Here is a 16,842-nt window from a genome sequence, read left to right on the forward strand (position 1 = left end):
CAGCCAATAAATTTTATAAATAAATAAATAGAGCTTTTCCACTAAACACACATTGTTAATGTAGTGCCTTTGTGATATTATTACCTTCACGTTGTGGTTCCATGCCAAGAAATAATCCAGTTTAAACAAAACATTATTAATGCTATTCTAAGATACAGAATTTCCATACTTTTTGTCTCTACCATTGATCTTCTTGTTATGTTTTAGAAGTGAATATTGTCACCATGACTCAATTTTTCAATTTCTTCATCTTTGCTTATTTTATTTGTATTATCTTCTAAACATGTAGAACTGGTGGACAGACCATATTGGTTGTATCCAGTTTTATAAACAATATTTATAGTCTTCCGTATCCATTCACAACTAGCATTTAATGCCCTTTATAGGAGTTACCCACTCTGGAAAAATTGAGTCCAGCCTGCTCAGGAACAAGCACACCACGCAGCAGTATGCTTGTATCACACAGTCCAATGAGTCCAGAGAACATCAAAGTAATGCATCGCCACAGGTATTATTTTAAACACGTTCTATTTTAGAAGAGTCTTTCTGTATCTGCATTTTCAAGTAACATCTGAAATTGTATAATTAATATACCTGCTACGTGTAACTAAAAAGTCTCATTAACAAAACTTTTGGAGTATTCAAAATTATAATAAATAAAAGGCCAGACTTTTAAATTTACTTTATTATTGTGGGATTAAATTTCCTATAAGATTGTTTTTGTTGTCTGAACATTTATTATTTCTTACTATTTATGTAGTAACCTGACATTAACAGGTAATAAAATGATAAGATCATAATGATTATCAACCAGATCTAATAGAAAAATAATTTTTCAGTTATTAATATCTGAAAATTGATGTTATCGAAGACCAAGATAATTGTGTAGGCTGAATGATTGCAAGTTACACATTAATGATGAAAATACAAAGAAGAAAATGATTTAGTGCATCTTAGAATATTTATTAAAGACAGGAAAATGGATGGAGAAATTTTAAAATGTGCAAATGTAAGTAGAAAAATAGTGCTAGATGTCAGGAATGAATGAATGTTTGTTAAAAAAAAACCCAACTCAACCAAAATGGCTGTGTATAAAACCATGATTCATTCAGAACTGAAAGTCTGCGTGTGTCAAGAAAAACATATGCTGAAATGGAAGTGGATTACTTAAGTGTGTGTGATCAACCCAGAACAGAGTCATAAATTAATGGGTGCTGTCGGATAAATTTGAATTACAAAAGCAATCAGTATGAAAGAAATACTCAGCTTTTTTGATCATAGTGATAAAATGAATGAAGACTGAATTGCAAAAATAATATACAAACAAGGAATTAATATTTTTGAGAGGAAGTAGAAAGAGGGTTAGATGGAATTAATGAGAACTTGGAAAAGAGAGATTATTAGTTTAAAAAAGAAAAGACAATATCTGGATAGAATACAGTAACTACTTTTTTCTTCATCTTCTGCTGTTTATTCCAAAAGAGAATAGTATGATGAAAATATTTATATCGCTAGTTTTAACTATTTCCATTTGGGAACGTGTGTGTGTGTGTTTGTATTAATTTGCTAATGTTTTCCATGCAGAAATAAAAAATGCTTGTCTGTACATGTTACGAACAGACCTGTATAAGAATTCAAAGTTCTGCATGTTTCAGCATGAAATTTTCTTCATTAAAAAAGCTTAAGAAAATATTTGTTAATAGCAGTTTTGTATTTTTTTTGTAGCCCTTTGAATATGCTGGGTACGGTCCGACACTCGTCATCTTCCCTTTCTTCCCATACATCAAGTGAAACAGGAAATATGGTTATATTAACAGACAGTTCTGCTGGAGAAAACGCAGAGGATGTGTACCACATGCAGGTATCATGCAAATATACTAGAAACACATTGCAAGCAGTATATATAATTCATGACTATTTTACAGAAAACTATAGATTACATACAATGTGCTTGTAGAAGTTACTACTGTAGCATAATAGGTAATAGACTGAGCTACAAACTGAGAAATCTCAATTAACACCTTGTCTTATGCCATTAACTTGCCTATGAGGCCTTAGGCAAAATATCTTTCTTCGGAGCCACAGTTCTCCAAAGGATTCTATCCAAGGCACGGGTGTCCAACTCGCCACGTCACGTGACGTGTCACGACATATCGCAACTCTTTTTGCATTGCTGGCAATAGGGTGGGTGCTGCTTCGGTATGATGAAACCGCCCTGCGGGCTGGCAGTTTAACACCCCTGATCTAAGGGCTCCATGGTACCAGTCTTGATGAGAAAGACATTATATTCCGTTATTTGTCCTTTGTGAGATCCTTCCAGGTTTCTGCACCTGCTGAGGTAAAATGAATATTCCAGAGCTACCAAAAGCTTCTTTCTGCTGTTCCTTTTGCATTTTTATTGCTTCTCTAGAGTCGTGGATGGATAAACTTCTTATACCTGGTTACTCTGTTTGAAGAATTTGAAAATTTTATACTGGCCCAAATAGTGCAGTCCTATATGCCTGAGTGTACAAATAATAACTTGAAGTATAAAGTTAAAGGAATGTAGATTTCTTTTACATTGCATGGAAAGCGCTAGTGGGTATATTTTGCAATATTGGATATGAATTGTATTAATTATGCAAGATAAAGGTGCTATGAAGCAAATTGTGAGCCACCGAAGGATATGACAAATAAGATGGGTGGCATTATAAGTATTTAAAATAAATAATCTATTTTCCCCCGAGTCCTTCATCTTGTTAATGTTGTCATATACATCACAGGCTCCTTAATAATAAATATTTGAACTTACTTATCAGGGTTGTTTTTGCTTATTCCCAGGCCAGTCCTTCCACCTCAAGCTTGAGCTCTACCCATTCTGCGCCATCTCAAATGATCAACTCTGCACCTGCTAGTGCAAGAGGTATGAATGAGGCATTTAAGATAAAGTAATGCAAAGTCCTACAAATGGCTGAGATAATTGCTTTTTATTTATTTATTAAATTTATATAACAGGGCATCTCACAGAAAGTGACTTTCAACTGCAGTACCATATTCTGCCTAGATTTCCTGGACACTATAGGATATTTTGGGGTTCTGTTCTTAGAACAGTACAAAGGGATATCCAGGAGATTTCAATGTTATATCTTTCTGACATCAGATCACTGTTTTGCCTCCAAAAGCTATGGGTGCTCCACAGTGGTGGGATTCAGATATGTGAACAACCAGTTCTCTGTGTGGATGCCTCTTCTGGAAGTCCATTTTGGGCCTGGGCAACAAAAAATTAGATACCGGTTCTGCCGAAATGGTGCGAACCGGCTGAATCCCAATACTGGTGCTCCAACACTAGAAGTTTTTAAGAAGAGATTGGACAACCATTTTTCTTAAATGGTATAGGGTTTCCTGCCTGAGCAGGGGGTTGGACTAGAAGACATTCAAAGTCCCTCCAATAATAGTTATTCTATTATTCTGAAGTATAGAAATAAAATTGGGAGTATGTCTGAGATAATCCCAGACTGATTGTGCTATGTTTATCAGCCTTGCAGTTTAATTCTACCCAAACAAAAGCAATTAGAGAGGGGATTGGGAGATATAAAAAAACTCTTCTCACTATTGTATTGTGAATAAGCCTTCAAAGCTTTAGATAGATAGAAAGAAACAAAGAGGACCTTCCCAATAATTGATATAATACTTAGAAAAGAAAAAAAATGTTGAAATATGCACTGTACAAAAAGAGATCACAGATAGTTCTTGGCTTACAACAAAGCACTCATTAAGTGAGTTTTGCCTCACTTTATGACCTTTTTGCCATAGTTGTTAAGTGAATCATGTGTTTGTTAAGTGAATCTGGCTTCCCACATTGTCTTTGTTAGACGCTGTCTGGGAAGGTTACAAATGGCAATCACATGATCTCGGGACAGTTCAACTATCATAAATACATGTCATTGTCAAGTGTCCAAATTTTGATCACGTGACTATGGGTAAGCTGCAATGGTTGTAAATATGGAAACCGGTCATAAGTCACTTTTTTCCGTGCCATCTTATTCTGTAAAGTCTCATGGCTTTGGTTCCCAAAAGTTTACCCCAAGGTACTAACATGCCCAGTGTGGTGTCCCTTGGCATTCAACATGCTCTGTGTTCTACCTGACTTAGATTGAAAATAATCTTTAATATAAAACTTTAGACAATGTAATGCTACAAAGCGAAATGGTAGCCTCCAAAATCATTCTAATTTTCCAGGGTTCCCAGGACCCTTATGCTTTCTTCAAATATAAATATATCTGGAGGTTTTAGCTGAGGGTTTTTGTTTTTTTTTTGGAAATGGGCACAGAAAAAAGGAGCAAAATATGTATGGGTGATAGGAAGCATCCTATGAGAGATGTTATAGGAGTAGCATGTAGATTTCTGACAAAATGTAGTTAGTTATACCTCTTATGATAGCCATTTTGCAGAAGTCTTCTATTCCCAGAAACTGTTTTGCAAGACTATCCATAACAGGGGTCCCCAGCCCCAGGCTGGTACTGGGCCATGGCCCATTTGGAACTGGGCCACACAAGTAGTGGGCGAGCAAACAAGTGTGCGCAGCTCCACTTGTGCGAGCAGTGGACAAGCGTGCAAAGCTCCATTTGCATGAGCTGCACATGTACACACTCACCCGCTGCTCTTGCAGAACCATACCCCCTCCCCCTCTCTGCCACTGCCGCTGCTGGTCTGCAGAGCCAGAAAGTTGGGCACTGCTGATCAACAACTTTGGTCTCAAAATTATAAAAGCTTCTACCAGTCCTAAAAATGTTTGTTGCTCCTGGTCTACAGTACACCCCTTTTGATCTTTTACCGTTAAGTAAATTGTCAGAAAAAGATGAGTCTTCTAAATATAGGGGCAGTAAATAGTTGGTATACATTAACTAAAGGAGCTAAACATGAATTTCTTGCACTGAGATAATATTTTGGGATAGATATATGTAAACTGTATAATATATAATCAGAAAGTAACAGTTTCTTTGTTTTTACATCACTTCTGAGTAACATTCCCCACTTTTTAAAAAAGTAATTGCTTTTTATTTTCCAGAGGAAGTATATTGACAAATCATGCCATTAAAAATAATTTTGTTTTCTTTTCATCATGTACCAGATGTAACAATTCCTTTTATATTGGACTGAACATTACATATAAATGGATGCAAAAGTATTTAACATTAGTAAGATGATATAATAATAATGGGGATAAATAAATATGTAACCTCATACTTGTAAACTAATTGTATCAATCTATACATTTTGCAGTATGCATTTTGCAGAAAAATACTATTGTAACTGCTGGTAACATATTGGATTTGTATATGCTGAATTTTTCAAAAAGCTTTCCTACTGTTTGATTCTAGAGAGACCAGACAATCTGTTTAATGGAGAGCTAATAAATAAATCAGCATTTCCCTCAAAAAGAATTAAAAAGCAAACAAAATGATCACTTTTTATTCTTTTAGCTTCATATAGAAAGAAATGTTTATGTACTTCAGTATATGTTTATGACATATACTGAAATGTTATCATTTATTTTTAAACAGTGTCCCCAGAGTAACTGATAAACAATTTGAAATTCTAGAAAATAGTAAAATAGAAAAATTAAAATCATTTTGATGCTTCATTAATAATGTATTTTTATGAAACCACCATGGAGGATGATATTGTTTAGCAAACCATATTGATCCTGGTGCAAAAATAGCAAGGTTTTCGTTCGTTCATTTGTGCTTTTTTATTTTAATGATTTTATACGTCAAATAAGCACTGGCACTAAAGCAAGGTACAATTCATGTTTCAAATGCCTAGCTTTGCCAATCTACCTCAGTTCTTTTATATTTATTTATATTCTTTTTAATTTAGTGCTGAAGGGTGCTGGATTGACAACTCTGGAGGCTGAAGCCCTCTATTTATCCACAGAACAGATACAGCCTGGGCGGCAGCAGTGCAAGCTTTCCCACACTGCCCCCACCAATGTGCCTCATCTCTGTCCTGGAGGGACCACCTCTAGAGGTGAGAAGAGAGATTGGTCTCCATGGCTCTTTCAGTCCTTGGCCTTTCTGTTAAGACTGCTAGCTTGTGGTAGCATACCCCGTTCAGTCAGAAAATGTGCCACATTCATCAGCAGGTTTCACTGTATCTATTCAGTGTCGATAGATTCCACCATGATTTCAGAAATTGTTACTGAGCCTTGACTAACTGAATAGAGATATCGAGGATCATTGTTGGCCTAAACGATATGTCAGTCACTACACTTTTCCAACAATTTCTTAATTTCCAGCAAAATATTGAGTATTTTGATTGGCCCTTTCATAAGCCAGCATGACATGAAATTCAAATTAAAAGAATACTTTTCTTCCTTGCATATTATTCTATTTCATGAAGTAAATATTAGTGAATAAAAAAAATGTGTCAAGCTGTTTCATTTGCAGTTTACAAAAATCTCAAAGTACTATTGAAAGTAGTACTGTCTAGCAAAATGCTGGTATATTCTAAATTCATACCACTGTGAAATAAAAAGTATCCTGTATTAATCCATTTTCTATAGTTATATTCTGTTCTTAGAGTAGTAAAACATGATGCATAAAGCAACTTTAAGAAGCTTTGCTTCACAGATTAATTTATTGGCATTCTAAAGTATAACTCAAAATGCTATTTACTAACAGTGTAAGAAGTCATATAATCTTTTCCCTCACAAATGCTAGTTATGAATTTCTAATCTAGTACATACCCTTCTTTCAGAATTGAACTTAGAGCACAGATAAAACTTCCATAAGGATTCTACAAGCACTAGCTATTCTTGGATGACAATACTGAGATAAAATTTCTAGTATATATCTGTAATTAGCAACTAATTAGCAACTGATGTAATATCAATGATATTAAATAAACATTCATATATTTGTTTTATAAATCTAAATACAAAAAAACTGAAGTCCTTACTCCTTCACATGCTACATAATAGGGTGCCATATTTATTGTTAATAAGATCATGACTGCACTAACATGAATTTATTGAAAAGGAGGAGCAGTGACCTTCTGTAATGATTCGTCCTGTGGACTAATGCTAGAGAAGCACTGTTTGCCATGGCCTCATATTTTATATATAAGATTTCATCTGAAGTTAAAATAGGAACGTTTCATGCAAAGATACATTAATTCTGTTTGAAAGCAATATTTAAATGTAGTTAATATATTTTCAAAATGGCTCCCTGCTATGGTCATAGTGGGAACAATCTGGTAATTCATGCTATTTTATCGGACTTTTCTTTCCTCCGCCTAAGCAGCAAATCACATTTATAAATAATTACATAAATAATCAGAATTATATAGTAGAAGATTAATATTAGACTTGTATTTAAAAGAACGTTAAGAAATTTAGTAAATATGAACCTATCAATACATATTTGTTGTATATAACAAAGTTATTTAGGAATAAGGAATACCAGTTGTACAAAATGAGAGATAATGAATTGTGAGATTTTGAGTTCACAGTGAAAATGTATGCCACAAATTTAGCTTTATGTTAGCTATATAGAGACTTACGAGTCTTAAGTTTTATGTGCATCTAGAAAATGGAACAAATGCTTTAGAACAAATGTTTCAAAATATCTTTTAAATATTTTTCATCTCATTTCTTCGCTCAGAAACACAGGATGGTATTCAGTTCATATAATTCGTTTTCCTCTTATAATAATTATAAGAGACGGGGTCTAGAGTGCTGTTGGAGATCCAGCCGGTCTGAACCTGACCGATTGCGGCTAAGAGCCTTTACGAGGTCTTATCTCACTGCAATGAGGACGGCGAAGTCTAATTACTTTGCTGCCCTCATCGCGTCCGCAGATAATCGCCCGGCTGCCCTGGTTCGGGTTACTCGCTCCCTCCTTCATCGGGAGAAGAGGGAGGAGCCCTTGCAGGGGCAGGCCGAGGAGTTTAGTCGTCATCTTATGGATAAAATTGCTCAGATTCGGGCCAGCTTGGACTCTGACTGGACAGAGTCTGACGGGGAGGAATCGAGCGGTCTTGAGAGTGTTATCTGGACTGAGTTTGATCCTATGACCCCCGATGAGGTGGACAGGATCATGAGGAGGCTGAGCTCTACCACCTGTTTATTGGACCCGTGCCCCTCCTGGCTGGTTTATGCAGCCCGGGAGGAGACACGAGGCTGGTTCCAGGCAGTAATAACTGCTTCTTTGAGGGAGGGTGTTTTCCCTGCCGCCTTGAAAGAGGCAGTGGTGAGGCCCCTCCTCAAGAAGCCTGCCCTGGACCCGGCGATTTTGAATATTGTCCTGTCTCCAACCTTCGCTTTTTGGCGAAGGTTGTTGAGAGTGTGGTAGCGCATCAGCTCCCTCTATTCCTGGAGGAAACTGATTATCTTGACCCGTACCAATCGGGTTTCAGGCCCGGGCATAGCACGGAGACAGCATTGGTCGTGCTGGTGAATGATCTCTGGCGGGCTTGGGTTGTTCCTCTGTCCTAGTCCTATTAGACCTCTCAGCGGCTTTTGATACCATTGACCATGGTATCCTATTGCGGCGTCTCAGGGGGCTGGGAGTGGGGGGCGCTGTTTTATGGTGGTTCTCCTACCTCTTGGGCCGCTCACAGTCGGTGTTGACGGGAGGACAGAGGTCCACCCCGAGATCTCTCATTTGTAGAGCCCCTCAGGGGTCGGTCCTCTCTCCCCTCCTGTTCAACATCTACATGAAGCTGCTGGGTGAGCTCATTCGTGGTTTCGTGGTGGGGTATCACCAGTACGCTGATGATACCCAACTTTTTCTTTCCACCCCTAACCAACCCATTGATGCCCTCGCCGTGATGTCCCGTTGCCTAGAGGCGGTCCGGGTTTGGATGGGGAGAAACAGGCTTCGTCTCAATCCTGCCAAGACTGAGTGGCTGTTCATACCGTCATCTCGGGCTGACCAGTTTTCTCCATCATTAACAATAGGGGATGAGGTGTTACCCCCTGTTGATAGGGCTCGCAACTTGGGCGTCCTCCTGGATTCACAACTCAGTTTTGAAGATCATATAGGAGCCGTGACCAGGGGGGCTTTTGCCCAGATTTGCCTGGTGAGCCAGTTGTGGCCCTATCTGGATCGAGATGCCCTACACACAGTCACTCATGCACTTGTGACTTCCCGTTTAGACTACTGCAATGCCCTCTACATGGGGCTGCCCTTGAGGACCACTCGGAGGCTTCAACTGGTGCAGAATTCAGCCGCGCAAGTTGTGATGTGACTTCCCAAAATGATAAATGTATGTGACATACATACACCTGAATAAAAGTAATGATTTTATTAGGGTTGGTTGAAAAGATGCATATTTCTTTCTGCTGTTAGCAAAGTAATCCACTCAGATGTTGCTGTGCATACTGCAAATAAGGAGGGCATTTAATACAGCAGTTGATCCAATGAAATCAAACATTTTAAGTTGCTTGTATCTGAATTGGCTGAATTATATATTACTTCTACTGAAGCTGTCTGAGGATTATTTTGTTTGCAGAATTGTGGACAGGCTGTAGTAATGGCAGTTCCTATCTTACCATATTTGCATGTAGAAGGCACATTGTAATACAGTTTTGTACTCTTTAAAGATTTATGTGTAGCGTCTCTCTCTCTCTCTCTCTCTCTCTCACACACACACACACGTACACACAAGTACACACATGTACACACACTTATGTCTGTATGTAATGATTATATGTAAATTAAATGCATGAATGGCCACGTTTTGTGTACGTGACTGTCGCTGAGAGACTATTAATACTATCTTTTAGTAGAGGCATTTCATGTTCTCATAGTCATTTATTCTTTTCAAATGTTGTCAGCTGTAGATCAGAATCATGCTATATTTTTGGCCATCAGCTGTCATTCAATTTCAATATATGTAGTAAATACCATTTCAAGCTTTACTGCAATATGAATGTACCACATATTCATGCATTCCTATGTGCAGGATTATATGTTGATATGTTCATAATACCCAACAAAACTCCAATGCCACAGCACTAAGAATATTTTTTATATTTTATTGGAAGGGTGATCCCAAAAGAGGCAGGATATGCAAAATCAAATTTAATTTAAAAAATAAATGTTTATTTATTTTTCACATTTTTGAACTACCCGCCTTGCTCAGAGATATTGACAATCAAACCACGCTGATTGTTTATAAACCCTGAGTGTTTAATTCAAAACTTCAAGAAGAAAATATTCTAATTATATAGTAAATCACATCATTTCCTTATCAATCGTAGCCTCTCTTAAAGCTAGGATCACTTCTTTCAGATACTTGTCCAGTGGCATTAACAAAATTATCCAGATATCCCATTTCCAGCTGCCAATTTTATTGTACAACAATTAGATTATTAATTATAGATTATAGATTATTATTTTTCTATACAACATCTTTATCAAAGACATCTGTTGTAAAGATTTGATGTTATTTTTGTACTGAATATTGGTATTTAATTGATGAGAAAACTGCTCATCAATTAAACTGACAGAGTCAAACATATTGATTGAAAGATGCCTCTGATATCTTTGTTTATGGATCAAACAACTATCCGATTCCTGTGTGCATACCATTGTATTTACAACTTTAAATGATTGAACCTTTTTTCCCATTTAAATGTGAGTGTGCTGCTCTTTTGCAGTATGTCAGCCTAAAAGTAATACAGGAAGTAGGTATTTTGTATGATCAGAGATGCATATATTTATGAAGCATCCATCCAGTATATCTCTGAGCTATCTGCAAACATCTGATAACAAGGAACTTAGATATTCTATTTGCTGTTATTTTTAAAAAGATGCCAATACCTTTGTTTTCCCTAGTAAGAGAATATATCTAAACCTTGTCCAAATGGTTAGGATTTACAAAGTTCTGTTACTTACAATATTACTTTTTACATGTTCTTTTACTTTGAAAATGGTCCTCTTTTTTGATTCAGTAGTTTCCGAATTAGTGCACAGGAAAAAAATTAGCAAAATAGACAGAGAGATAACAAGAATAAAGTGCAAAGTAATAATAATAATAATAATAATAATAATAATAATAATAATAATAATAATAATAATAATAATAATAATAATAATAATAATAATAATAATAATAAAAACATACTTCCAAACCTAACAACAAAAAAGTAAAATAAATTGTGTATAAAAAAGGAAAAAATAACCCAAATATCAAATAAATTTAACATTAAGCTGATAGAATCCACCCCTGCTGCTTACTGAGGAAGAAGAAAAACTGATAAATTTTCCTCCCGTTTACAAAATGAGTCTACAAATAGTTATAAACTCTCCTATCCCTATTTAACAAGAATAATATATTAAATAAACAAATATTCCAGGTGAGAGACTCCCCGCTAACCACCAATTCCAATACCAAAAGCTGCACAACTACATTTTACAGATTAGGTTAAGGCAGTAACTGTCTTAGAGCCATGTGCTTTTTGAAATTTATGATATCTGTATCTGCATTTGGGAAACAATATGAGAAATATTGGATAAAGAGGAGGAACCCGTGACATTCAGTGGGCCTTTATACAATTTTTCATGTTCAAGAAAGTTCACTATTTTATTCATATATGCATCAAACTTATCTTTGATGTGCATATGAGTAGGATGAGCAAAATATGTTTACTTAAGTTAATATTGTGAGTGATTGTGGGTTCAGACCATTTGTGTCATATGTGCTTTGTGAATTAAGTATTTGCTATGTATATTTGAACATGAGAAAAACTGCAACTCTAATGCTTTCCCCTGTATTACTAATTAATTTATTACTACAATCCACATACTATGTTTATTTTTTTATAATTTTTTAATTAATATTTATTAATTATTTACAATAAGAATGACAACAGAATAATACATAGGGGAAGGGACAAGGGGTTTAAAGACACAAACCATATAATCACATAACACAAACCATGGAAGACAAACAAAACAGACCAAGAGTTATATCTACTCTCCTATTAACAAAAAATATATCATCCCAGCTAAACTTTCCAATACATAGAATATCCTTATCATTAAAAGAAAAACAAAACTACCATTGGTCATATCTTGTCAACCTTGTAAGCCTAATAAATTACACAGGTCAATTAAGTGGGCGATCTCATCACTCGTCTCCTAAATTGAACCTTCTTTTAAGCCATACAAAACATTTGTTCCAACTTATATTATATAGTGATTCACGTTTATCTTTTAAAATGTATGTTAACCTGTCCATCTCGGCACAACAGAGAATCTTGTTTATTATAAAATGGTCAGGGGGTATATCTGGGACCCAGGACATATACTATGTTTCTATTGATGTGAAAGCCAGATCAGCTTTAGACAGATCCGTTGGAAGGGCTCCAACATTCCGAGTTCTGGAAAATTTACCAAGTGGCAGTCATAGCCCTTGTAGCAAGTGTACTTATTCAGTTCATTATCATTGTTGATATAAACCTAAGCATAAATTAGAGACAATATAAATATCTAAAAAAAATTCAGAAAATTTAATCATTTGGGAGATTGGTGAGCAATGTAACCATTTTCCCCAAATTAAATTTTCAAAAGCTATACACGTCAACATACATTTTGAAGAGTAGAAAAACTGCAATTTTCCAACAAACTTCTATCAAAGTGGAAAATCTAAAAATTAGTCTCTTACAGTGCTTTCATATATTGCCAACCCTCTGGAATAGTTTTGAAAATATGCAAATTGATAAAGCCCATAGACGTTATTGGGCTTCTATGCTTGTGGATGCTGTTCTGCCAGTTTAAAGATAGAATTGGCTATAATAGTGTTTTAATATTTTCAGATTAATTTTTAACTGCTTAATTTTTTGGAGGGGGAAAAATAAATTTGTTTTGAACTTATAGCCCTAACTTTATACCCGTGTGTGTGTGTGTGTGTGTGTGTGTGTGTGTATGAAAAATAGTCAAACAACGGGATAATATATATATATAAAAAAACCAACAACTGTTTAATAAACTTAGCTTTCGTCGGCTAACTGCTGACGTCATCTGAGTGGAATGCTAGAGGTTCAAAAGCCTGCCTATAAGACCAACTGCTTCTTTTGGTCTACCCAAAAAAATCAGGCTAGGGTTTATTTTCTGGGTGGGTCTTATTTTAGGGGAAACACAGTATTGTTTGAGTGAGATGTACTGTATAAAATATATGCCAAAGCTGAACATGTAGTATTCCTTCCTGTTCAGTCAAATATGTTAATATTTTTAAAATGAAATTATATAAATGTAGAAAGGTAACTAATAACATAAGCAGTGCCTTGCTGAATTGGACCTTTGGCCCATCTCAACCAGCTATCTGTTCTCAGAGTGGCCAACCAAGTGCACAAGTATCTGGTACATCTAGTTTCCCAGGCAGACGGTCTTTTTTAGACAGTCACACTGCCACTGAAGCTAATGCTGGCAGATGTACCAGAAAGATTTTTATTTCAGTAAAAATGGAGTTATAGAATTCATTGACTTATTAACCCGGCTGCTCTAACCTGATGGTTCTTCAAGCCACCCAAACCCCCTTTGATAAGCTGATGAAAAATGATGGCATAATTCTCTGCCATTTTGTGATGTAGGGTATATTACATTTATTAAATAACTTTCAAATTCCTTTAAAAATCCCACTCTTATCTCCTTGTCTGTTGTAGTTTCATTCGGTTGGTCACTTTCTGCCAATGTCATCTTTGTTCACCACAAGATTCCTCATTATCATAATTCCTCATTATCCTCCCATAATTACCCACTCTCTCATTGCCATCTTATATTTGGAATGTTGTAAATGTTTGTGAGTTATACATCTCCGGAAGATGAAAGAACTGGATGAAAGAGAACCTTTTGTGTTTTGTCATGTGTACGTGATTGCTCTGACTCGTTTACAGGCTCTCCCTCTCTACCAGATAAATACCGTCATCATCGAGAATTAATGATGCTACTACCAGCACACCGGGATCGGCCTAGCAGTGCTATGTATCCTACAGCTATCATGGAAAATGGACAGGTAAAGTATGTGTGCGTGTGTGTCTTTGTATGTATATGCATGCATACCCATGTACCTGCATATATGTGTGTATCTTTGTGAGTTAGATTATACCAGCTCTGACACAATTAGCTTAAAAACATTTTCCTATATGTGGGGAGTTGTCTTAAAAATTACCTACAGGAAATTAGATACTTTCCTGATTTGGGCAAAGGATACGGTTAGTATATATTTTGCTAAAAGCCAGTCACTGGTTTCACTCTTCCATGCTATTGGAAGTGTTTCTGGAAGGTGCCACAAGTGTCCTCACTGCCATCCTTGCTACAGCTACAACTCTGACCGGATCAATAATAGTGGGAGAGAAATCAGCCAGCAGTGCCATCACCCCTTCCTTATTTTTGTCGCATCATGGAGTCACTTGACAGGAAAGCACAGCCACTCTTCAAATCAACCTGGAAGAATAGGAAGTCTTCCTTGCCAGGCACTGTGGTTGTAGGGGAGGGAAATGCAGGGTCTAGAGACATATACGTCTAGAGAGAGAGAAAAAGGTTCTTTTTCTGCTGCAAATGAAGGTACTCTCGTCTCCAAAAAGGGATATGCTTGAGATTTTCTCTGTTCCTTCATGTCATAATTACTCTTGCACCCAATTATCTGTCTTCAGCTGTTTTCTTTTATTCAGCATCTTACTAAAGGATTTAATTCTACATTCCATTATCTATCAGCAAAGGTATATTGTCACTTACTGCTTGTAATTTAAGTATAAATGTATTATACTATCACATGCATGCTGATAGTATACACTCTTCAAGACATATAGGGCTTTATGAGTTAAAACCATTGCTTTAAACTACTTCTGGAAAACCATTGGCTACCAATTCAGGACCTGTAACAAGGTATAATTTATTTATCAAATTAATATGCCTACCCATCTCACACAAAATGATTTTGGATGATGTACAATAAAACTATTAAAGTCAAACATAAAAACCAGTTAAAATTATTAAATAATTAACATAAGTATAAAAACAATATTTCAAGAGAGTTAATTAAGATGTTATACATCAGGGGTGTCAAACTCAATTTCATTGAGGGCCGCATCAGCATTGCGGTTGCCCTTAGGGGGCCGGCTGGGTGTGGCCAGGGTGGGCGTGGCCTACTGGGTGGGCATGGCCAGCTCTACATCATTTGCGTCAAGGGTGCCTATGGGGGCCTGGGCAGGAGTGGGACAGATCTGAGGGTCTCTGGCAGAAGGAGATGGGACCAGGGAAGTGCCAAGGCATGGTCCACCAGAGGAGCCTCACTGTTCCTCTCAGGCCATGCGGGGGAGGGGGGCTGGATGGTGGCATGGAGGTCAAATGCCTAGCCCAGCCATCAAGCACCCACGGCACTAAGCCCAGCCCTACTTCCCCAAGGGGGTGCCCAGCTGCATTTACCTCCTCCTCAAGGCTGCTGTTGCTGCTGCTGTGCTTGCTCTCCTTAGCCAGGTTGCTCATTATGGGTACGAGGGCAAAATCAAGAGGGAGGCCCATTCCCTCTCCATGTGAGGAGACCTGGCTTTGTATCCAAAGCTTCCTTAGCAATAGGATGGGAGACACCCCACGATAGGCCAGGAGGAGGGGGCAAGGGGATGGTGAAAGGGCAGCAGGGCAGGACTAAGGTAGGACTTCCCTCAGACCTTCCCTCTCCTTCCTTCCTTCCAAAGAACAGAGTGGTGGGAAAATATTTGAGATGAGGGAGGGAGAAAAACAGGCAAGAAACACAGCTCGGGAAGTGTCATCCTCCGTGAGGAATGAAGAAATGCACCATTGCCTGGAAATGGCCAGCACATGGCCCTCGCCTACTTCACATATCCAGCTTGGTGGGCTCTATGGGAGGGGATGCCATGTTACCTGCGCAATGCTGCCCAGCCCCTAGCCTGCCTGGTTTTGGCAGGTAGCAGAGTGCTCTACTCACAGTGCCGAGAGGATGAACCGGGTGGCATGAATCTGAAGAGAAGCACAATGCTCCCCAACCCCTAGCCTGCCCAAAGTAGGCAGGGCCATCTGCTGGCCACTTCCAGGTGTTGGTGCATTTCTTCATTCCTCACAAAGGGTGATACCTCCCCAGCATGCGCCGAGGGGGCAGTGCCGACACAGCACGGGCCGGTTCCTCGCTGTTTCCAGATGGCCTTGTGGAGCTAAGACTGAATGTATTTCAGCATAGATGACCACCACGAAATTGTACATTGGCTCCTGGCCAACCTGGGTCGGGGCCAAGACAGCGGGGGCCGTTCTCTTAACTGTTTCCAGGATGGCTTCACGAGCCACATGAAACCACTTCGCGGGCCGCATCCGGCCCCTGGGCCTTGTGTTTGACATGTCTGTTATACATGGTTCAACTAACTGCTGCCAGGGGATTCCCCAGGCCTGATGGGAAAACTATATTTTGTGTGCTTTCCAAAAGGCTGTAAGGTATTGAGGGGAGGAATGTTACAGAGGGTAAGTGCCATAGTAGAAAGGGCTCAATTCCGGGAACCCATCAAATGGAATTCCTTAGCAAATGGGACCTGCAGCAGGCCTCTTGATGAAGCTCCTTGATAGAAGTTAGTAACTGGTCCTCAGATAATCTGGCCCCATGTCACATAGAGCTTTAAAGGTCAAATACACTATCTTGAACTATACCAAAAGCAAACTGGCAACCAGTGCAGCTCATGGAGAGAAGTATAATGTGAATCCTTCTCGGAACATCCATTACTGCCCATATTACTCCATTTTGCACCAGCTGAAGCTTCCAGATACTTTTCAGGAGCAGCCCCATTTAGAGCATGTTACACTAGTCCATTCAGGAGATGAGGAGGGCATGAGTGACTGTGAGTAGAGCTTC

At 37.9% G+C, this 16,842-nt stretch overlaps 1 protein-coding gene across 1 annotated transcript in view; it reads left to right on the top strand.

Moving 5' to 3' along the window:
• The window catches only part of DOCK3 (dedicator of cytokinesis 3), a gene marked incomplete at both ends in the record, with an annotated part of 182,953 nt that overhangs the window by 160,214 nt on the left and 5,897 nt on the right, over positions 1-16,842 (top strand). Inside the window, 4 exons of the mRNA XM_081319050.1 lie at positions 387-508; positions 1,726-1,866; positions 2,763-2,902; positions 13,883-14,001. Coding sequence (XP_081175176.1) covers positions 387-508; positions 1,726-1,866; positions 2,763-2,902; positions 13,883-14,001 — 522 coding nt within the window. The remainder of the gene's footprint in view (positions 1-386; positions 509-1,725; positions 1,867-2,762; positions 2,903-13,882; positions 14,002-16,842) is intronic.

This window comes from Vipera berus, assembly GCF_964194415.1.
Source record: "Vipera berus genome assembly, chromosome: 2".
Classification (NCBI taxonomy): Eukaryota; Metazoa; Chordata; class Lepidosauria; order Squamata; family Viperidae; genus Vipera; species Vipera berus.